The sequence below is a fragment of the Polyodon spathula genome, chromosome 18 (genome assembly GCF_017654505.1).
Source record: "Polyodon spathula isolate WHYD16114869_AA chromosome 18, ASM1765450v1, whole genome shotgun sequence".
Taxonomy (NCBI): domain Eukaryota; kingdom Metazoa; phylum Chordata; class Actinopteri; order Acipenseriformes; family Polyodontidae; genus Polyodon; species Polyodon spathula.
Genome location: NC_054551.1, coordinates 17,349,189 through 17,373,736, shown reverse-complemented (window position 1 = coordinate 17,373,736; position 24,548 = coordinate 17,349,189). Strand labels below are relative to the sequence as shown.

Here is a 24,548-nt window from a genome sequence, read left to right as displayed (position 1 = left end):
AAGTACCAGTACACTAGTTCCTAGTGCTGGATATTGTAACGGCTTGGAACACTGATGGACCAATCAGCATGCAGCATTTTAAAAATCCATTTTATAATTATAAGTATAGTATAGTACTATTAAGTAAAATAAATATATCATAGAAATAAACAAAAGAAAAAAAAACATATTTTATGTCTACTGTAAATATTGCCTGCATTTTGGTAGAAAAACAGTAAAAACACAAATAAGAGAAACCTGACAGGTTATACACAAGTTCTTTATAAATTTGGGGTTCAGCAGTTACAAAACTATTCACAGTGCAACATCCAGAAAATCATAATTCCACAAAGCAGCAGTAATAGTTGGCAATGATTTTGTATCTGTGATGCAACAAACTAAAAACACCTGTACATCGGAGTTGAATTCAGTTTCTATAGAAAGAGTGGAAAAAACCGTCAGAAGCTATTTTTATATTTGAATAACTCCCAAGTATTGCTTATTATAGGTGTACTCTTAGTATGTTACTTAAATGTACTAGAAAATGTGTTTCTAACTGCACTGTAAAGAACATTTCCTTAAAGTATGTTAGAGATTTGTTTAGGTGTGGTGGGGTCATAGGGAACCTTTTGTGTATCTTGAAGACAGAGGTGCCATCACGGATAAAAAAAAGTGTGGGGGGTTACTAGACTAATGTTGGACAAACAGACCTGTGCATAAAGACCCTTAATTTTATGTTAGGGCAGTTCTTACTGCTGTTACCATTCTATAAAGAGGACAATGTAAAGCACCTGACTTTCTCCTGAGCTTCTATTACTACAACTGAGGTATGACATACAGGAGGGTAAAATCGCAAATCTGCATATCCTTCCACTGTAGTAACATGCTCACAAGGGCAGAGAATCCTACTGAACACACACACACACACACACACACACACACACACACACACACACAGGATACTGAACAGGTGAAATGAAATATTGTGAAGTGAACACACACACAGGATACTGAACAGGTAAGAAATGAAATATTGTGAAGTGATCCCTGTAAAGCAAGCGGCGGGGCTGACCTGCGCTTCATTGTCCAGCACTGTCTGCAGAGTAGTGTAATGGAGCACAGGGTCATCACGGCTCTTCAGCCAGGACTCCAGGGAACGCAGGAGCTTCATCACCACCGGCCGGCCTGGGAAGTACTGCAGGGAGAGGGGGAGACCAGGTGAGACCGGTTATAGCATCAGCACTGACCTCCCTGAGCTACAGAACGCTGACTAGAGCACATTACTACAATACAGACATGGTCAACTGCCAAGGTAACCCCTACAAAAGTTTACCATGGTTTTCCTAGGGTTATGTTATGAATTTACCAACGCTTACTCATGTTTATTACAATGCTTTACCATACCTCTGTTTAGGTCACTTTTCTAAGGGAATGCCTGATAATCAGGGGTTGTATTGAGATTTGTAAACAGAGCCTGTACTGGTTTTAAATTTGCAGGTTTATATATCTTTTCAATGTTTTGCTTTCCTTTTCTCTTTTTTGAAGCTAGATGTTCTATTACAAAGATGCTCAGTCTTGTGTGCCATGTGATTGATCAAGCTAGACGTTCTATCAGAAAGATCCTCAGTCATGTACCATGTGATTGATCAAGCTAGACGTTCTATCAGAAAGATCCTCAGTCATATACTATGTGATTGGTCGAGCTAGGCTTCCACCAGAAAGATGCTCAGTCGTGTGCCATGTGATTGGTCAAGCTAGACGTTCTATCAGAAAGATGCTAGTCACATGCCATGTGATTGATCAAGCTAGGCTTCCATCAGAAAGATGTTCAGTCGTGTGCCATGTGATTGGTCAAGCTAGATGTTCTATCAGAAAGATTCTCAGTAGTGTACCATGTGATTGGTCAAGCTAGACGTTCTCTCAGAAAGATGCTCAGTTGTCTATCATGTGATTGGTCTTAGCGGTAGAATGACTACCAATTTGACAGATTCCTTTAGTTGAAGTAAAAACAGTCATACAGGACATCTACTTGCAACTGGTATTAGTAAAATGAATAAATCATGTATTGGATGTCTGTGAATGTACTGTTTCTTCATTTAGCTATTTATTAATGTTCTGAAATGTAATTTACATGTTGATGGATTGCAACCGAAACTACAATTCCGTTCATCTAAAACCTCACGCTTCACAATCACTGACATGTGGTTAGTCGACTGCCGGTTTCTGGGGTGAATTTGACTATTTTTAACTGAATAAGTTAAAGCAGCAGTCTCTACCTATACTTTGAAATAGTCTTTGAAAGTAGCACAGCACAGCAGACAGAACAATGCAATGGGTATGTTTAGTGTCTTTTAAGCAGCCCATGTTTTCGTGTTGTAAAACCAAGAAATGAAGTCATTCATCTTTCCCTTTTCAAAACCAATGTGTGAATGCCTAACCCTGATTGAACCCTTGTAACGCATTAAACCTGAAAACTGCACACCAAAGAGCAGGAGCCCTGGATACAAGTAAAATGTAATCCCTGGATTCTTGACTGTTAATTTAATGGTTAGGCCAAGGCCTAACAACGAGTGTTACCATGGCAACATCATCGCTGTGTTTCAAGTCAAAACCCCAAACATTACACCAAGGATTACAGTTTGGGAAGAGGTTTAAAAGCCTGTTGTCACGCATTACCATTCACTATTCAGGGATTAGCTTTATTATTTCCTAATTTGTTCCTAGTCTTTTATAATATTGAAAAGTATGACACATTAAATTAACTGCAGTGATGGCCAAACTTAAATGTCATACTAAATCCTGTGTCACAACAGTGCATTCACTTTTGCTTCCTCATAGGATATACAAAATCAGTTTGTAATGCAAGCTCAAACTTCAATTCTAATGGCACTGAAGATATGGTTACATGATTGAATTGAAGTAGAAAATGGAATACTGGTGTTGTCGCTAGCAATCTAAAACTGCTGTACAGTACTTGCTTACAGTTTTTAAAAAGATAGTAATGGTGCCATGCAAAATATCTGAAAAATAGAATTCCCTTTTTTAGTGATCCTGTAGCATGTCATGTGATCCACTAGACCTACAGAGATATGATATGTGTGCAACTACTCAGCAACAATCATGGGAAACCAGAAGGAATTCAGTGACTTTCTGTTCCCTTACCTTGTTATAATGTGGTTGTTATTGCAAATACTCAAATACTGTGTTTCTTTTTTGATAGGTCTGTTCAGAAGCTGCTCTTCAGTTTGAGTTGCCTGCTCTGTAATGTAGTGTAGAGCAGCCAAAGTGTCTTTCTAGCAGTAAGCACCATCACCATCTAGTTCACATCTACCCTACATTTCCAGCAATACAAACTGATACAGGTTTTGTGAAAAATAAAGTGTTTACAAAAACCAAACAATTGTTTTGTTCGTTAGGTATTTGTGATACCCAACCCCCGTCATCTACACTGCAATCAGATCCACATCGTGGTCAGATCTACATCGCGGTCAGATCTACATCGTGGTCAGATCTGCATCACAGTCAGAGCTACATCGTGGTAAGATCTATTTCACGGTCAGATCTACATCGTAGCCAAATCCAAATCGTGGTCAGATCTGCATCACAGTTAAATCTACATCATGGTCAGATCTACATCGTGGTTAAATCTTTATCATGGTCAGATCTGCAACACGGTCAGATCTACATCGTGGTCAGATCTACATCGTAGCCAAATCCAAATCGTGGTCAGATCTGCATCACAGTTAAATCTACATCATGGTCAGATCTAAATCGTGGTTAAATCTTTATCATGGTCAGATCTGCAACACGGTCAGATCTACATCGTGGTCAGATCTACATCACGGTCAGATCTACATTGTGGTTAGATCTACATCACGGTCAGATCTACATCATGGTCAGATCTGCATCGTGGTTAAATCTATATCATGGTCAGATCTGCATCACGGTTAAATCTACATCGTGGTCAGATCTACATCGTGGTCAGATCTGCATCACGGTTAAATCTACAATGCGGTCAGATCTGCATCATGATCAGTCCCCACTGCCCCCTCCCAGATGAAGCAATATTTCCCCTCTGTGTATTTCATACCTGCAATATTTAAAAGATTTTGCCGCACAGTAGAAGCAATAAATAAATAAAGATAATGTAGAAGCATGCTTCACAATGATGCCATGGCTCCTGCCAAATCATTTATAACTCTCATAAAAACAGGTTTGTTAGCAATCCCTGAGGTACAACTTTTTAATTTGTGCCACTGCAGAGTTACTTCCATTTACACGCGCCATCTGTTCCCTTTCAGAGCTCTGGAACCTGGACCAATCTATCACGCTTGCACAGAGGAACCCATTAAACGCATTCAAAACAAAAGTGCCCTTTGATTTACTAAAGTCAAATGTCATTGTCTGATGCATAAACACTGCTCCAAAGCAATTCCCTTTCTCCAAAGCCTTGTACTGTTTGTACAGCCCTGTCTGTGAATGCATTCTGAGCCGGAAGAGTGTTTCATATTTAATACACAGTTACTGATATCAATCAATCAATATATATATATATATATATATATATATATATATATATATATATATACACACATTTTTTTTTTTTGCTGATATAAGAAATATTATCAAAAACAAGTATGTTAGGAACGTCCATCCTCCACCACAAATGCAAATATAGAGCTGTCTGTATCATGAAAAAGATACTTCTAAGTATAAGATTAATGGTTTAATCGATTACTGATTGCTATGATTTTCATTTTCAAAGACTTTTTAAACATTCTTTGATAGATGAATCACCCTGATGCCCTAACTGGAGCCTCCCATAGCTACTGTATGCAGCCAGTAACACCTGCCTCCCTTTGCTGTCATGTGGCTAAACTAAAACTGTTCCATTTTGATTTATTTTGTGATGACAAATGTCAGACTCTAACAATTTAATTCAACGCTTTCTATATATTTCAATATAAAATAATATGCACATGCTTGTTTTCAGTGGTATTTAATAAATGCATTTTCTCACAGCATTTATGACTGCTGGTTATTCCCTGCCTGGTTTTGATTAAGAAATTGGTTGTTTATAACTGCTTTGGGCAAGTTTCTTCTTATAATTTAGATCTTTTATTTACACATTAGCAACACAGTGTAATCAAAGAAACCACACAATTATATTGCAAAAGTCTACTGGAAGCTATAATTGTAGTGCAGCATTTCATGTTAGATTTTAAAATCCGGTAAAGATGCTCCGTGTGGAGTGTAGGATGCACCCTATAGCCTGGAGGTCACCGGTTTGAGTCCAGGCTATTCCACTGCCAACCGTGGACGGGAGCTCCTAGGGGGTGGCGCACAGTTGGCCAAGCACTGCCCAGAGAGAGGGGGGGCGGGGCTTAGGTGGCCAGGATGTCCTCAGCTCACCACGCACCACCTGTAAGCTGCCCAGAGCTTCGTTGTCCTCCGACGCCGTAGCTCTGGGTTGGCTGCATGGAGGGCCTGCAGAGTGAAAAGAAGCGTTCGGTTGAACGGGTAGAAAAATGGAGTAAAATCATGTGACCGGCTGGCGAGTGGACAGAGGCCCAGAGAGAGACTGCAGTTCAAAAAAATAATACTTTTATTATAAATAAACACAAAATAAAAGGGCACAAGGGCCAAAACAAAGGTATTTAAGCACAAATAGAAAGATACAGAACAAGACTTACAAAAATAAAGGTTTCCAGGCTGGGCGATGCCTTCACTGGATCAGAAAATACAAAAAAAAAAAAAACCCACAAAACAGCAAACCAAAAAAAAACCCAGCAAGCACAAACACCAGCTTGCTTCCTCAGCTCCCTCTTCTCCCTAATGGGAAGCTGAGGCCTCCTTTTATATCAGGTGGCTGGGTGCTGATTGATCGTTAATTACTCTAATCAACCCCAGCCACCTGAACACAAACCCAGGCAGGTAGGGGAATTTAACCCCATCCCTGCCAATTTATAAAGGGCAGAGCTCTGCTCTGCCACAAATCAATTTTCACATTTTCAGTTTTTTGTTACATATATGGAAAACTACAAAGCAATAGGTAATTCAATATGTTAACTTAACATTATTCAGCAGATGTCACTCGACTTTATGAAGCAAAATTGGTTACTTCTATAGGGTGATATGCAAAACTTTTGGCCAGAGCTGTAAACAATCTACAGATATGCCATAAGGTTGTTATGTTACCGAGAGGTTGCAAATCTGGAATTAGGGGGTCTCTGATTGGCTACAGTGGCCCCTACATGACGGGCACCCAATAGCTTGTTTCCAAGGCCGGTGGCTCACATCTGTTCTCGAGCTCCTGGTAGAGGCGATTGGCTTGGGGGTCAGAGGTCAGCAACTGACCTTCAGATCTCCTGAGTTGTTGTGGATACTGCTGCAGTGAGGGAGCTTAATTCAAAGAATGTTTTCTATTTTAATTGCAAAATTTAAAAAACAAATAGAGTACTTTTATTCTGGGTTCACGCAGCACATCTCCAGGGCTCTGTGTGCCCAGCCTGTCTCTCTCCACACACAGCCAGGTACAGCCTCTCCCAGTCTGCCAGCACCGTGACAATCCACTCCACCGCTGCAATATGTCATTTCAAACTGGACTAAGATCAGCAGTTGAGAAAAAACAGCTCTCTCTGAGAGCTTTTCAAAAGAAAATGCATCAGTCCCCTTGCTCGGTAAAGAAAGCCCTTTTAATCCTACCTCAGTCCACCCTGGGGATATAAGGGATTCAACACTGAGCAAAGAGCTGGCCAAGCCTGCACAGTCCCTCCATAAGGGATTCAACACTGAGCAAAGAGCTGGCCAAGCATGCACAGTCCCTCCATAAGGGATTCAACACTGAGCAAAGAGCTGGCCAAGCCTGCACAGTCCCTCCATAAGGGATTCAAACACTGAGCAAAGAGATGGCCAAGCCTGCACAGTCCCTCCATAAGGGATTCAAACATTGCTTTGTGGCATTTGATGCATGTGTTACCACTCCCAGACTGTTTGCTAACTAAAGATCTTGGTATATCCAGCATTCAATGAAAACTCAGTCTAAGACGTCACCGTTAAAGGTACAAACAAGAACAAACATCGGTAGTAAGTGGATATCAGCTGGGGTGCCACTGCACTTCCGGGACGTCGTGTCTTTTGTCCAATTTTTGAAGAAGGTATACTTTTGTATTCAGGGATACCATGACATTTACAGTAGTACGGAATATGATATTTCCAGTTGTGAAGATGTACCTGCACTGAGGAATGACCCAGGACTACAGCCAGCTCTCCTTTCCAGGGCTGTCCCAGGAAGCTTGATGCAATTCAGGATGCTTCCCAGAGATACAATCCAAGGATGGCTTGTATCAGCAGGGTGTAAGTGGATCAAATCAGCCCCTACGGGTTTCACTTGAACATAAGTTATTTATATAGAGGTACAGCAAGATGGAAAACAAGTTTCAATTCTGACCATGAAGCACGAGCCTTCCTGTACCGCTTATGTGAAATTTAACAGACAGCTTAAACAAGCTGCTGTCTAGAAGATGCTGATAAGAGCATTTACTGTTCATGTCTGATCTTAAATCACCAGCTATCATTTCTGGACTTTAAATTAAACTTGAAATGACTGTAAGCATTACAGATCTGTGCTGGTTTGTGGTGCCGTGAGGTGGAACTGTTGTTGCCTGTTTTATCCGACTTACACCGCCGGTCTACCTATGAGAACTCGGTATACCTGAATAGGAAACTGGCTCCTCTTTAAAAGATTCCTATAAGTGCAGTGGTACCCAACATCTCATTTAGGTTGAATATTTTACTCTTAAATTCACCTAAAAAAATTGTTTCTACAGCAATGTGGCCTGCCAGGTACATCTTAAAATAGCTTTAATTACATGTCCAGAGAATTGCTTATCCAACTGTTCTGACTCTTGCTTAGGATATTCCTCTACCACAGATTTCCAGGGACTTCGAGGCCCCTACTTTTGATATTGATCATTTCAGTGGAGTCTGATACATTATCAAAGTTATTTTACCTATAATTGCAATTGCTGATTGAAAGAGCACAATTACTGATACATAGATATAGCAAGAGCGAACATTTCTGTAATCAGTCATTCTTTTTGTAATATGAAACTATTTTTTATGTCAATATTAGAATCTTAGATAGTTTTTTCTCTTGCTATCAGTTATGCAATTAAACATTTCACAATACTGTATAATTCAATAATACTGGAAATGCGTTCACAGGGCAGGCTGCAGGTAATGCACAGCTCTGCAGGGAGTGTGCTGGTATCACAGGGCAGTGTGCAGTTAATGCACAGGGAGTGTGCGTCTATCACAGGACAGGCTGCATGTAATGCACAGGCTTGCCAACACCTCCCTGGGGAGAATTCATGAGATGGGGAGGTGCTGCCCTCATCAGCAGCCAATAGGGAAAGCATAATTAACAAGATACAAATACTGAGCTGGTTTATGGACTAGCTGACAGTGTGTTACAGAGTCACAGCTGTGACTGTACACAAACTTCCTAATGGCTTGTGTTTGTAAATATCCTGCTCTCCCACTGAGCTCTGATGAGCTGGGAGTGGCAGACAATTCTTCCTAATGAAAAGGGGGGCTTAATTTTGTTTAAAAACTGATGGACTAATAGTTCCATATTGAGTCAAAGGACTGGCACTCAAAGTACGTACTACTGTTGAATGTATTGCAGTGGATTAGGCATCATTTTCATCCTGGAATTGTAGTGTTTTACCTGTTTTACTGTCAGAATTCTATATTGGAAATTTTATTAGTTGTTTTATTGTTTTATTATCAATTCAAATGGACTGAAATTAATTGAAATAGGCAGAGTAGGAGTTCATAAAAACATGTTCAAAAACATGTCTTGATAGCACTCATAATAATTAAATAATTGAATATTTAATAGAAATGCTGTCCAGCAGATAACAACTAAATGTGTAGATTGTTTCCATAAACCCAGGACTAAAAGGGACTATTAAAGTTTCAAACAAATGCAGAAATAAAATATTCAATATGGTTTAATAGAGCTATACATTCAAACATGACCCCTGTATGGTTTACATACACCTTCCACACTCCAGTTTCCAGTACATAAAGAACTGACAGAGGCTATGGTTTCTAGCAAGCCTGGCTGTCTCAAGAGTCATTTCCTCTTCCCTGTCATACCTGTAAAACCCTTTTTTTGCTCAATCAAGCTTTTGTCTCCCTCTGCTGGTCACTGTCAAAAAGTACATTGTTTTCCTCCAATTGCACGCTGCACACAGTAGAAATGCATTGCTCAGCCGTACAAAGAAACGCATTATCTTGTTTAACGTCAGTGCCCCCATACAAGCTCTGTACGCAACTGGTCCTTTTATTCTTGCTCTCCTGCAATTGTACCAGTTCAGAGACCAATTTCAGCCAGCGAGCCGCAATCTTAACTGGGGCTGAAGCAGTTCCAATTGAAACTGGCTTGGTGCTACTAACGGAAACAAAGTAGACTGATTTCATGCCACTTCTAACTCAGTCATACTGCCAGATGGAAAACGACGCATGTTAGGGGTGTTAGAGTAATGATCTATATTAATACAGGAGGGAGGCCCTTGTAACAATTGTACAAACAAGAGGACCAATCTGCCTATCAGAGCTCGTCCAGTTCTTAGTAGATTTCTCAAAACTTAACCAAGTCAGGTATTAAAGGATCCCAATAATTCAGCATCTACAGCATGGCTACCCATTCCATCTCCTCACCACTCTCTGTGTAAACAGGTGTCTCCTACCATCTAACTGTCTAAGTCTACCTCCACTTCATTTCCAACCTCCGGTCCTGGTTTCAGCACTGCACTTTGGGTTTGTCCTCTCCATTTAACATTTTAAAGACTTCAGTCATGGCCCCCTAATTTTTCTTTATTCCAGTTAGCCTCAGCCTATCATGGCTCACTCACACAAGCCCTGGAATGGGTGTGGTTGCTCCAGTGTTGACTCACCTTGACCAGCACAGTGATGTAAGCTTTGAGTGCACTGAGCGGCTCCCCTGAGATGGTGCTGTGAGTCCCCACCTCCACACGCAGGGAGTAATACAAAGAGGACTCCAGATCTGCCATGTACACCCGCGACCTGCAGCATCAAACAGGAACTCATGGGTCTTGAAACAAAACCAATCTGATTCTGCCCTATGGAATCAGATTCCAATAGACTGGACAACAGGTGTACAAGCAAGGGGCACTGATGCTATTACAAGCAGGCTGTATTAGTACATTGCTGAATCAAATTTCCATATTTCTCACTGTCAAATATACTCTGCCCTATCAGAGCACTCAATACGTGTGCTGGAAGATTTGTAACATCACTCAGCACTGATCCTGCTTTTGAAGAGGGGATGGAGAAGGGGGTTAAATCAACAATAACCCCCCCCCCCCCCCCCTCCCGGTGTGCTTTTATCAACATTGATGTTTTTGAGGAACACTTCAGTATTGAACAGCAGGAAACAAAAGAGTCTTCACAAGAGCCTTTCAATACAATTGAAAACATGCATTCCTGTCTAACAATATATTGTATGGGGTGTAATGATACACTAGTGTCACAATGCAATATGCAACTTGAATGATGCATAATAAGATCAAATGATCATTTAATGATGGACTAGTTGTTACAAAGGCAAAAGAAAAAGATCTAGGGAAAGTATGTATTCATACCAACTATAAAGCACACTTATTCTTCATTCAAGGACCACCTGGTGAACTACAATGAGCTACGTTGTGGTCTTGTATCAATATACAAACAAGATATATATTTCTAACTATGTGATATATCATGTAAATACACAATTAATATTGTAACAGGGCACCAGGACAATTAATCGATCTTTAAATGTTTAATAGAGGCTTGTAAAATAAAAGATCAATGATGGATTAATTGTTGCATCTCTACCTGGGTGATAATAAGGGGTTAAACTCCAGCAGGATGAATGGGTTAGATGATACTCTGAAGCCTGGTGTACCTGTTAAACTCTCTCCACTCCTCAGCCGTGGTGTTCTTCTCAGGCACCAGAGCCACGCTGGGCTTGTATCCTCTCTGCTCCAACCCCGGCAGCATCCGCAGAGCGTCAGTGTAAAACAAGCGCGCCTCCACATGCCTAGGAAAGGAAGACTATTAATACATAATGAGAACAAAAACACATCTTTCTGGTAATGTGGAGCCTGGTTTGATCTTGTTTGGAGATGATTGAAAACCTAGTTTAAAATACAGATACAGACAGGAACTGCAGTGCTCTTCCTCAGGGTGTCGATTCAACAGCCTGCTTCAGAAAGCAGTGATGAGTATAATCCTTATAACTGCCCTATCTCACAATACAATTTACAATACAATTTGTATAATGTCATTTGTTATCTTATCTCCTATGATCAGGACTTGACTGCGCCGTTTATGAAATTAAAGATACAACAAAGAAACAGCCCAAACTGCTACAGCTTCATGAAATATAGAAAACATTTTACTGTGCTTAATCTTATATCAACATTTCAGTTTTTTTTTTTTTTTTTTTTTGGGGGGGGGGGGATTTTTGGGTAAAGATTTACCAGAACAATATAACTTGCTTTTTTATCATGGTTAAAGGGATACTTTGTATAGCTTGAAACACATTTGAATTCAATTAAGGATTTGTTCAAGTAATGTGCGTGCTTTCCTTTTTTTTTTAGATGTGCCCTTATCTTTTCATGGTATTTACAGTTATTAAGAGTTCTGAGTTGAGGTGCTTTGACTACAAGTTCAGGAGCTTCTCTCCAGTCTAGTTCCAGATGTATGCAATAGGTTAGACCAGTCAGTGTTTCAGTGCCAGTGCCAGATACAGCACTGATATGTACTACTAGGAAAACAGAACTCAACTACATGGCTATGGCTCTTACTACATTACATATGGCTCTAGCAAGCTCCTGAACTCAGGTAGATGCTCTTGAAGACATTCACACCCCTGACTCCTGCAGGGTGAGTCATACACTACAGTCAGGGGAGTGCACGTTTGTGGAAAGAGTTTATAGTGCTATAAACTATTTTTTCATTTCATTTTATAAATTTAGTAAATGTGGACATTAACCGGTTAGAAATGTACAGATTTTACAAATTAACCATACAAATGTATATCACTTTTGTATACTCTGCCAGCACCATCTCAATAAAAAAATTAGTTTTCTGTAATGGATCATTTATATTAACGATTGCCACCTGTACCTCAGGTACATTGCCACCCTTTATTCATGCTTGATGAATCTGGTACCAAGTATCTCTCTTGGAGATGACTGGCCCACGATGTTCAGGAGGTTTTCAAACTTTCGAAAGTATTTAAAAACCTGCTCTAACACAATTTCAGCACCTGCACAAGTCGTGGTACTCCCCTTGGGTTCCCCATTGTTTGTTTACTGGGGGTAACGCAACACATTCTACTTTGCCTTTCTTCTTTTTCAAGCAAGAACCACACTGCAGCTTGCACCTGATTTATTTTGCACAGTCAAAATGTTATCCAAAACTAGGATAGGGTGGGAATCGCACTGCTTTTTGTCCGAAAATCAAACCTGTTTCGATTTTTCATGGCGTATTTTGCCAACCATTTCTTAGAGTTTACTCAGTCTGCAAGGTTATATTCACTTGTATGGGTTCCATTTTTCAGGGGAAAAACACACTATAGTGTGAATGGCCCTTAACACAGACTTATCAAATAAATAAATAAACATTGGTAAATAATAGAAAAATAAGAGTTCACTACTTACTTACTCTTGAATAAAATAAACCAATGTGTCAGAACCTTTAATATCCCTCTTGTGCGATGGCTTAAAATAATTAATTAAAATAATAATTAAAATAATTAGCATATCTCAAGATATTTAGTAAGCAAGCAATCTGAACAACAAATACCTTGAACTTTAAAATACTGTGCAAAACAAGATACTTTGCTAGTCAGCATGACAAATATTAAGTGTTATGCAAAAAACAGCTAAGATCCTTGACAGGAAGAAAAATCAGTTTATGGAAGCAGTGTGTAAAAGAAATGCATAATTTAGGCAATATATTAATTGCCAAGGATTTCCCAGATTTACACAACAAAGGCATATGAAAAACCCTGATTTTCTTTTTGTTTTTTGTTTGATAACTTGGCAGAGAAAACCCATTGCTTCACAAATGCACAAAAATGATTTATTATAGATATATACATATTTCTCCCTGGTACACAGGGGGGGGAGATTTTAATCTGTTGCATGAAAACAATGCTATTTTTTATGCCGCAGCTCATCTGCCAAATGGCCCACGAAAAACTCCAAAGCAGATGGCAACACACTTCACTGAATGGATGATTGATATTGCAGCACACTTCACTGAATGGATGATTGATATTGCTGGTTCTGAATCTGTCACAGACTGTCTCCCAAGCACACAGCATCTCCCTGCTTCCACAGGCCTGTGGAAACGGGTTGCTGTGCTCTAGGGACAGCTGGGCCCGAGTCAAGTGTAATTGAGTCCCAGGCTGCAGTGTTTTACGTAGGCCCAGGGCACTCTCCTGGGAAACATTTGATAATTGAAGAGCAGAGGTGGCAACAGGAAAATAGGTCTTGTGTTTTTATTGCAGGGTTGCCGAAGGGGAAAATTATCAGTGATCATATCTGATCCTGCCATCTGCTCGAAGGCGGTAAACGAATATTAGTTTGACAAGTGCATTGTTTCATTGAGAAGGGAATATATACACTCTCAGCTGGCAGACATTGCAGCAAGTGGGAAAATCACTGGAAGAGAAATGGTCAAATGGGTTTCATTGTTTTAGTCATAGCTGCCAACATCTGAAGAAAAAAAAACCTAGATATATACTCTGACCAACAAAAAATGACAAACCTGGGTTGTGATACTCTGGGGTGGGACATCTCCCGCCTGTTTTATTCATTGTTGCTAGGAAAATAATTCCATTAATCAAACCCATTTGCACTTCCATTAGCTACAAATATGAAACACATGTTATAGAAAACATGTATTTTACTTAAAAGTTGCTTGCTTGCTTGCTTGCTTGCTTGCTTGCTTTGCACTCCAGGAAGTTGTTACTGCTTCACCTCCTTGGTAATTCCACCCCAGCAGTGTCTTCTGGGTCGAAGCAACATACTGTCTGAAAGCATGTCAATCAAGAGGGGGAGTAGCTGATTGGTTACTGACAGGAAAGACACTAGAGAAGGGGTGGGGACAATTTCAACTTCTAGGTGAAATAACCCGGGAAGTGCAAAAGCATCTCTTGCAAACAGAGATTTCTTTTACCTAGTGCAATACCAGATATCATGTTTTAAAACAAAAATACATGTTTGGTAAAACTTTTTTTTTTTTTTTTTTTTTTGTAACTGCACATTTGAGATCTATATAATGAATCGATGTGGAGAAAATGTATGCAGCTACTTTATTAGCTACAATTATTTTAATATGTTGGCATCACACAATGTCAGATTAGTCTTGAGAGTCACTGTTAGAGAACCTTATTTTTGGAAGTAAAATGCTGAACATGTATTCCACGTGTCTTTCTACAGTGGCAGATACTTCTTTGAAGAGGAAACTGTTATCTATTAAGGGATAGCTGTACATTTCAATATAAAATGAGAAGTGATTGGGGCTAAATAGGCAAAAAAAAGCCCTGCCCTCCTACACTACAAACCAGTTTTTAATTTTAGTCGGCCAGGGTACATTGAATTTAGTATACTTTTTTTTATTAGTTAAGCATATTTCTGAGAGAAACTAAGCTGCCGTTAAATAATTTTATATCTTTTTGACAGATTGTCTTTGCCTTTACAGAAGATATGGAAGTATGGAAAACAGAAAGAGTAATGTCTCGTGCCAATGTGGTTTTGCTAGGGAGCAGTTTGGAACTGTCCTCACCCCACTACGTCACTTACACGCTGAGCCGGGAGAAGGTCTTGTTGGGGAAATGGAGATAGCAGGATGGAAAGTGTGTGACTTTCAGCTTGGAGACCAGCGCCTCTTCAGAGCGCAGGACCCTGCGCACCGCGATATTCTCATACTGCAGCAGGTCCATGGTCACCTGGAGACAGACAGGGATACCACACATTAACTGGAGCTAAAACACAGGTACCCACAACTTTATGAGATTATAAATGGTCGTCATAGAATTCTTTGTTCCAAACATTGATAAACGTCATTGCAAATTAGCATTTAAAACCATAAACGATAATGGTATAGCCTCATCGTTTTTATTTGGTAAGAAAATTGATGTATGTGTTCTCTTCCACTACTTTTCTGAAATGATACTTCAATACCAATGCGTTCTGCATTGAAAGAGACTGTGAAGTGGGGTATGCAGTATTCTATGTAAGTATGAACTCCACCAGTACAGCACATACTCCACAAGTACAGCACTCAATCCTATGCTAGATGATGTTATACTTCAATGTAAGCTAATGGGGCTTTTAAGTCTTGAAACTCATTTTGAACAGCTATAAAAAAAATCAAGGAGCCTAAGCAATCCAGACCAAAATACAACCTAAAAACACAATCACACACAGCATTACTATCCTCTGCAGTGGTGAGAATCTCTTACACACACACTGCATTACTATCCTCTGCAGTGTTGAGAATCTCTTACACACACACATCATTAATATCCTCTGCAGTGTTGAGAATCTCTTACACACACACTGCATTAATATCCTCTGCAGTGTTGAGAATCTCTTACACACACTGCATTAATATCCTCTGCAGTGTTGAGAATCTCTTACACACACACACACTGCATTAATATCCTCTGCAGTGTTGAGAATCTCTTACACACACACACACTGCATTAATATCCTCTGCAGTGTTGAGAATGTCTTACACACACAGCACTAATATGCTCTGCAGTGGTGAGAATCTCTTACACACACACACACACACAGCATTAATATCCTCTGCTGTGGTGATCACTGCTACACACACAGCATTAATATCCTTTGCAGAGGTATTAAAAGAAATAAGATAGAAAGAGATCCATGTGGTGCAGTAATTTTAAATCACCCCAGAGATCAGTTTCTCTCCATTTGCCTGTATAGGCCTGAAAAGTGGAAAGACATCTGCCTGCTGTAAAACCCCCAACTGGGGGGTGCGCCTCTCCCAGCTACCGAACAGGATCGATAGCCTGTCTTGCTTCCCTCATATGGGGCAGGGAGACCAGTGCCACATTGGAGACCATCTTGAAAAGGTAACCCCAACAGCTTGGCTGGTGTGTCTGCTGTGAGTGTAGATGTGTTCATTTGAAAGCACCTCCTCGCAGCGACAGCATTCCCCACAGCCCTGATGTTGGTGTCAATGGTATCACATGCAGACTGCAGGTGGATCCTGGTGACATACTGCCCTCCTCTTGTCCTCATGCATGATCTGGTGTGCAGCACCTGAAGGGTGAACCTGCAGCTGGTGTAGCCAGGATGGTATCCAGCTTGGCTGTTAAGTAATCTTTGTGGCCTGCTGGTACCTTGTACAATGTATCTACTCGAGGGAGACATGGTGCAAAGGAAGCAGGTTTCTCCCATATAGCCCCAACAGGCCTCCAGAAGGGGGACCCTTCAAATACCTCTTTTGTGCATTTTTTGCATCAAAGATGATGAGGAAATCATATTCTGTTTTGGTTTAGGTATTGACATTGAGAGATGAAGTAATTCTTCCCAAAACAGCATCAGCATAGGTGTATGCAGGTGAAGAGGCCACTGGAAGAACTGCTCCTTGGTCATCGGAGGAATCATGGCCTGGGAAGGAGGCGACTGAGCAGTGGAGGCTGGAATCTCCGCAGTGGCTACAGCTGACTTTATAGGCATGAGTGTGTAGACTTGCAAGACCACTTCCTCAGGGGAGACATGGTGGAGCTCTACTGTTCCTGGGGGCTTCTAGGTGTTTCTGTTGTTTTTGCTGATCACTGAGCTGGGACGAAGGAGCCCTTCCCCTTTGTGTTGCCGTGCTGACATATTGACATGCAATAAACACAAATCCATACTACCAGACAGTGAAACCACAGTGAGTACAAACAGCGTACAAAGGGAAAACAGACCCACTAATCAGAAAAGTGAAACCCAGAAAAAAATAACTAGCTGAAAGCTACAAGAGGGAGAGAGACGTCTTTTTTATTATTAAACACAAACAAACAAAAAAACAAACACGACTGCCTAAACTGAGTCCATACTTGAGACAGACAAATATAAATATAAATAAAATAATAAAATAAATAATAAATAAATAAAAAATATAAAAAGCAAAACCCAGAAAGAAATAAGAAGCTGAAAGTTAAATAGGGGGGAGGGAGAAGAAAAAATGACCTTTTTTTATTTATTTTTTACTAACAGCAAAAACAAACAAAAAACGTAAAAACACAAGACTATACTGAGTCTGTACCCAAGTGAACGCAACATGGAGACCAGGAGTTCACTTTGGTCCTCATTCACTAAACAGTGGAAAATGACCAGAATTACCACATCACAGGGGAAGCCATACTGCGTGCAAAAATGAAGCAGTGGCCACTCTATTCACTAATCTAATTATATGCACAAATAAAGCCAGCTAATTATTCATTTGTAAGTTGTCACAGTGCGCACAATTCTGCACGAGGTTAACATACTTTATTACAGTATAACAGGGGCACTCAAAAGAAAAGGTAAGTACGGTTCTGATTGGCTCTGTTGCCCCTCTAACTCTGCACTTACTTATGGCGTTGGTATTTAAGTGCATGACGCAAGGTATATCCTCTATTTGTTTTGTCAGTCTTGTACATTGAATTATATTGTGTGCTTACATTGAAAATAATTGTGGATGACACGTCCTCTCACTATTCTCCCACTAGCCATGCTGTGTGCCTCTGTCCTGTGCAGGGGGTCCTCATCAATGTTCGCATCACTTGCCCCTGGTAGTGCATTGTTGACAGCTATGTTATGCAGAATGCAGTATGCAAAAATGGGTGTACACATAGTCCCAGGGCTATACTGTAGCACACCACCAGATCTACCTAAACATCTGAAGCGACTTTTTAACACTCCAAATGTACACTCAATAACAGCGTGTAGCCATGTGTGCTGTATTGTACCAACTCTCTGTCTGCCTTCTGGGGTCTGACAATGATGTAAGCAGACAGAGTCTGATCCCATAACCAGCATCACCTAAGCAAGAATGAACATCAGCACACTATGAAACTTACCAAGAAGCCAACCAGCTCCATATACACCTGCCTCGTAATCTTCATTTATCCTGGACTGTCTGAGGATGTACGAGTCGTGTGCTGTGCCAAGATGCTCAATAATGTAGTGTGCACAGCAATATCACTAGACCTGGCATTGGAGGACTCTATCTGTAAGTGGCTCTAGATCAGATTTAATCTCCTCATTTAAGGCTGGTATGATCTGTGCTCAATCAGTATCTAGTTACTGCCTCCTCCTCACACAGCCCTAGTGACGTCTGCCTGATCTTTAATCCTCTCTCCTTGACCCTTCTTCTCGCCCTCCTGCTCTCATTTGCGCTCTTCTCCTGGTTCTGTGACTCAGTACCACCTCCATTTTTCACACACACTGCGCTAGCACAGCTCTGCCCTATATATGGTGTGATTTAGTAATTACACCTCCTGGTTTCAATAAGCAGTATTTTTAACACACGTTGAGGCACCTAGGAAAGTTAGTGCCCTTAAGTGAATATGGTTTGCATATCAAATACCTCCCTGGTGGTATTTTGTGATGTAATTTGCATAAATTTCCACCCATTAACATTATTCATTACATTTAAATTACTTGAACGCTGTACTTTTTCCACTCACTTTTTTTTCCACGCACTAGGTTGTCTGCCACTGGTTAGTGAATGGGGCTCACTGCGTGCAAAACACGTTACTGCTGTTTAGTGAATGAGGCCCATTGCATGTGGAGTTACGAGGTAAGAATTACATTTTTGATAAAGGTATGTACATAAAGATAGATGGACAGATTTTTCCATAGTTCATGTAATAATGAACTTTTTATCAACTTCAAACATCTATCTATGTCACTATCTCTATGTATCCAGGGGTTAATTTGTAAACAGAAAGGTTTTGAATTTCTCACTATGAAAGAAGCATTTTTGTTTCTAGATCTAATGTACTGATGTTGGTTTGCAGTAACCTCCATACATGCTTCAAATTCTCATCTGCTTGTGGGTTTTGTGCTTTATTATCGGTTTCGGTAGCCGCACGCTGACCTTTGCCTAGCCACGTTTTAACATAATCTTCACGGTTGAATGATACCATTGTATGTACATATTCATTTTATACAGTTCATTGGCAAACTGTATAATTCTTAACTGTCGGACAAGAAGGTACGGGCTCTGGGATCCAGTGCGATCCGGCACAAATGAACTGTCCATCCATCTGTCCATCCATCCATCTCTCCATCAATAATATGTTTCTTTCTATCTTTCCTACTTTCTAAAAGGGATGCATAAAACCACCACCGGAAAGAAATTACAAGCGGGTTATGACAAATTGTGACAAACAAAAGACAAGAGTGCTGAACAAGACATGCATGTTTGAACAATGAGCCCGGAGATACGCAGTGCTGTCCACTAATAAGTCCATTCTGTAATAATTTATCCAGTCAGTGTAAGATGTTGTCAGAAGCTTGTTAGCGCAGTTTGATTTTGAGTTGTACTCACACGCCACAGGATAGGAACCTTAGATCCTCTTTATCTACTGTAGCAATAAATCCAAACTGACCTCTCGGCCGACATATGAGGAAGCTTCCTCAAACACCAGAGCCAGGTACTGCTTGCTGCTCGTCTTGAAAAAGTCACTCAACTCAGCTGCACTGCAGAGGAAACACACAAACACAAAGACATGCATTCTTTAATGTATTAAACACTGTACTGTGTTTACTCATCAATGTATTACACATTGTACTGTGTTTACTCATCAATGTATTACACACTGTACTGCATTTACTCATCAATGTATTACACACTGTACTGCGTTTACTCATTAATATTAGAAACCGAAGAGAAAACTGAATGCTGCCTCTGAATTCCAGGTCATTATCCACCAGTAAAGGCCTACCAGTGTAGTCAAACAACCTCATCACAGGGTCAATAATGCACTGGGATTTAATCACTGTAGTCTAAACGTATTTGAAACATTTTAATAACGTGCCACATTCTTAAACCCGGCACCCTCTTTATGTTTAAGTAAAGTTTACAGAGAGAGAGAGAGAGAAAAGAGAGAGAGAGAGAGAGAGAGAGAGAGAGAGAGAGAGAGAGAGAGAGAGAGAGAGAGAGAGAGAGTTTAAACATATCCCCCCTCTATCCCTCTAAAGAGATAGTGGTGCTTAAAATAAAAACAAAAAACTGAAACAACATGTTTTCTTTTGAAACAAGTTTCACTGTGCAACAGCGGTAAAGGAACTCGGCTGAAAGAATGATGGAAACAGTAAAAATGATAGATCTAAAGCTGTTCTTTGGCAGATCTAATATGTAACAAGGCAATAATGTTGGGTCTTGGAAGTGTAGGGTACTGTAGCAGGGCGGTAGGAAAGTCCTTTCAAAAAAACAAAAGTTTATTGTTTATTTTGTGTATAAATAGATGATGGCGAGCGCCGTGTGTTTTGTTTATGTATTATTTATTGTATGATGGTGAACCGCCGTGTGCTTTCTTTATTGTCTTTGTATTGTTTTGCAGCGTGGATGGGAATCCCCATCCATATTAAAAACTTGTGCAGAAGGTGGCCATCTCCCGAATTAATTAAGTGATTAATTTGTTGCTAACCGGGAGATGGTCACCTGCATAAATACCAGCAGCACTCTCAGTTCCAGGTGGGGTGTTCAGAGGAGGAACGAGCGGAGTGAGGGGAGAGATTAACTTAAAAGATATAAGGATCAGTGAAGGCAGTTGCTCAGCCTGACCTTAACGTTTATTTTGTGTTTGAGATTTATTTTGTTTAATTGTTTTATTTTGCTCTGTGAGCAGAGTTTATTTTTGTTTAAACATTTTATTTATTTTTTGTATTTAAAATAAAAACGGTGCACGCCGCGTCTTTGTTGAAACTGCAGATACCTTTGCTGTTCATCCTTCTGGTCTGACGTCACCACAACGACATTTCCTGCCACAGGTACTAATTGCAATTTGGAGAAATGCTTTTATAACAATAAAACATAAGCCTATACACAATGTGACATTTCAAAACAGATATCAGCATTGAGTTCTTAATTTGAGAACAATATTTCAGATCAATAACATTTCTAAACTAGAGTAAAGTAATTCAACTGCACATAATTTAGTAAAACTTACATTTACAATTCTACACGGCACACAGCGCAGTTTGATAACACTATAAAGTCTGATAGAACTGAAGTAGCCTGATGAAGTTTTAGGAGAAGCTTGAACACAAAGGTGATGATCATCCCTTTTACTATATAAAATACTGAAGACTAGCTCCTCAACCCCTACTCTCACCCCCGCCTCCTCCCTGCTCCCCTGTCTAACTATCTGTGATGAATGGGGCTATTTTAACCTCCCGCAATCCATTTAAAAACATGACAAATCATCCCAGTTGAACCTTTTGCTCTTCAAGCATCTTTTTAAGGAGAGCTCTGTATTGCTGGGAATATGATTAACGAGCTGGTGGGCATGCGGTCCTTTAAAGATGCATTGCAGAGCTCTGCTATTCAGCATGATTTGGGAGATTATCTCAAAACTACTTAAAGGACCATTTCAGGTTCACTTTTTTGGTGTTCACACAGACTGACAGACGCCTCAACTATACTCCAGTCTGAATTTACTGGTAAAATACATTAGCAACAAAAGGGCGAATTTTAAACCACCGAGATAAAAACCTTTCAGAGTTTTCCATACTGCAGACTTTTCTACTGTGTCCAGTGTCATCTGGACTGCTCCTGGGAAGTTAGAATGAAGGCATCTTTTGACAATATACGGTATATAATAACTTTAACAACTGATATACAGCCAAATGTGAAGAAGGGGATTTCAAAAAAGCTGCTCTTCTGAAACAGTGAAAATGACCACCTTAATATTTCACAATTGTTGTTCATTTTACCCTGGTTGCATTTTTACACCGTTTACATTATGTATTTTCAGGGATTTCTTTTTAATGGTATTCATTACATTTCTCGAATATGAATGCCATCATTAGTCTGAACATTAACACACTTGTCTCCTGACACTATTACGAACTTAGAGATTGAACTTGTATATATATTTTAGTTGTTCATTGAAACATGAAATCTGTTACAGCCACAGCTTGGACAGGAATCCCACTAAGTGGCAAAGCTTCTATACCTTGATGCATATTTAACAGGGTTCAATCTATTCCTCTAAAAGGGGAGCGACTTAGGGTATGTTGTGTAACTAAACCCCTCAGTTCTCTCTCTCCAGTCTAGACAGTGTGTCTCACCTGGCCGGCTTGAGGGGTGGGCACGCTGGGGGCCATGCCTCCACGTGCCTCTCCAGCTGGTCGATGATTAGTTGACGCAGATTTGTAACACTGCTGGACGAGTTTGCTGAGGGGAGGTGGGAAGGGGTTAGAACAGTCACAGTGCCTAGTAAGTATCACAATGCTCCATCACTACAGCACATGATACTACATGCTCTACTGGGATGTACAAAAGTTACTGAGGACATGTGATTTACAAAGAAGCTATTTCATTTTCATTAAACTGGTTTCATAGGATTCCTGCCTGTAAAACCCAAGTCAGAGGTTGCACTACACTTACAAAATCTGCATTTTAATGCATGCAATGTTTACTATAACAACATTTAGTGAACAAGTACAGGGTCTAAAATGGGCAACAAATACCCTGTGTGCATTGGCTGTACTTGGATATTTGGGTGACTGCTGCACTTTTGCTATATTTTTTTTTTTAGCTAAACTATTCAGTATTTTATAAACTCTCCAGTCTGAAGAGATTGCATTTCTGAACAGGGGGTTTACCTTTAAGCACCTCTCCTTTAGACCCGCTCGCTGAGTAAGCCTTGAAGAACTGGAAGATAGGAGAAGAAAAACAAACAACATTCAAATGTCACCTTCTTCATTCATCCTTAGAAGGCTCTGATCCTCATTCTGAGTGGTACATTACTTTCTGAAATGACTCAAATACTGTGTTTTTTATTTAAGGGATAACCGCTTTGCGGTGGAACATTACAAGATACTAACGGAGCTCCCTGTGACAGCAGGATTATCACAATTATACTACAACTTCAAGTTATTTCTTTATGTTCCGTTGTTTGTCTGAAATAACCACTGCAGTCCATGTGAAGCATTTCATCAGAACGAGACAGTTAATTAGGCTTCTCAGCCTTGCTTTATTTGTTGTTCCGTTATTCACAGAGTAGTAACAGAACAGGTGACCTCCATACGAAACCATGGGAGAGCAGTTGTTGTATCATTGTGACAGAGCTGTGTTAAGGCGTATGACTTTGAGTTCAGGAGCTGCTCTTTGGTTCTTTTTGCATGCTATACAACACAATACAATACAAATGTATTTTTATACAGCGCCCTTCACACCGTGGCATCTCGGAGCGCTGTACGAAGTCAAAAACAAAACAAAATAGCTCATGTGTACACTCCAGTTACAACCAATTATTTAAAAGTATGCTTTCAATTTAGATTGAAAATAATCCATTGTTTCAGCCTGCCTAATGGTAATCGCAATAGAGTTCCACAATCAAGGAGCACAGCAGCTCCAGCCCCAGCTGTTTTAAGTTGACTTTTTGGAACAATTAAAAGTTCTGCATGTTCTGATCTCAAAGAATGACTAGGAATTTACAGAGTTAGTAGTTCTTGGAGGTAGGATGATCCTAATCCATGAAGGGCCTTATAAGTTATTACGGCAACTTTAAAATCAATTCGGTAGCTCACTGGTAACCAATATAAGGACCTAAGAACTGTAGTAATGGGTGATGGAATGACGATGCTACTGTGTGTAACACACAGGGCCCTCAAGCTAAACTTTTGGGGTTTTGGTTATCTGAAGTTGTTATGGGCACTCTTTTCAAAAACTTTTCATCTAATAAACTTTGCTATTTTATTAAACACATTACTATAAATTAATACAATTGGGGTAAGCTGCATTAACTGTGCCTTTGACTTACTATGTAATGATACAATAGTATTTTTTGAAGACATTGAAAAAGACAAAATATGTAATTTAAGTTTCTTTAGTATTTCTAAATTCAGCAGAACTGGATGCTTAAAAGATCTGGATGATACGCCACCCAACATACATGACAGACAAAATGATACACCATCCAACATTCATGACAGACAAATACAAATCATTACATCACCAATGAAACTTCAGTAAGTACATGTATAGGGAAAATAAAAAGGCCACTATGAGTAACAGGTGCAATAAAATAAAAACATGCAGCAGTTGGAAGTGCAAATATCGTGGATATAAAACTATAACATGTTTACTGAGCCGCTTGTGGTGGTGAAAATGCTTTGCCAGCCTGAGCAGGATGCAGTGGAGGATCTAGCTTTCCCTGATTACTCCTAATACCATCTTTAACCTGCAGCTTTACACAAATACCTTGGCTCTGGAATCCTCCACCTAATCTGCAATTAAACATG

General features: G+C 40.0%; 1 protein-coding gene across 1 annotated transcript in view; it reads right to left on the bottom strand.

Moving 5' to 3' along the window:
* Nucleotides 1–24,548, bottom strand: part of qsox1 (quiescin Q6 sulfhydryl oxidase 1) — a 52,023-nt gene that overhangs the window by 15,466 nt on the left and 12,009 nt on the right. The window contains exons 3-9 of the mRNA XM_041278442.1: nt 22,908–22,956; nt 22,371–22,476; nt 19,685–19,775; nt 14,871–15,016; nt 10,958–11,092; nt 9,945–10,074; nt 1,052–1,174 (exon numbers count right to left, since the gene is read on the bottom strand). Coding sequence (XP_041134376.1) covers nt 1,052–1,174; nt 9,945–10,074; nt 10,958–11,092; nt 14,871–15,016; nt 19,685–19,775; nt 22,371–22,476; nt 22,908–22,956 — 780 coding nt within the window. The remainder of the gene's footprint in view (nt 1–1,051; nt 1,175–9,944; nt 10,075–10,957; nt 11,093–14,870; nt 15,017–19,684; nt 19,776–22,370; nt 22,477–22,907; nt 22,957–24,548) is intronic.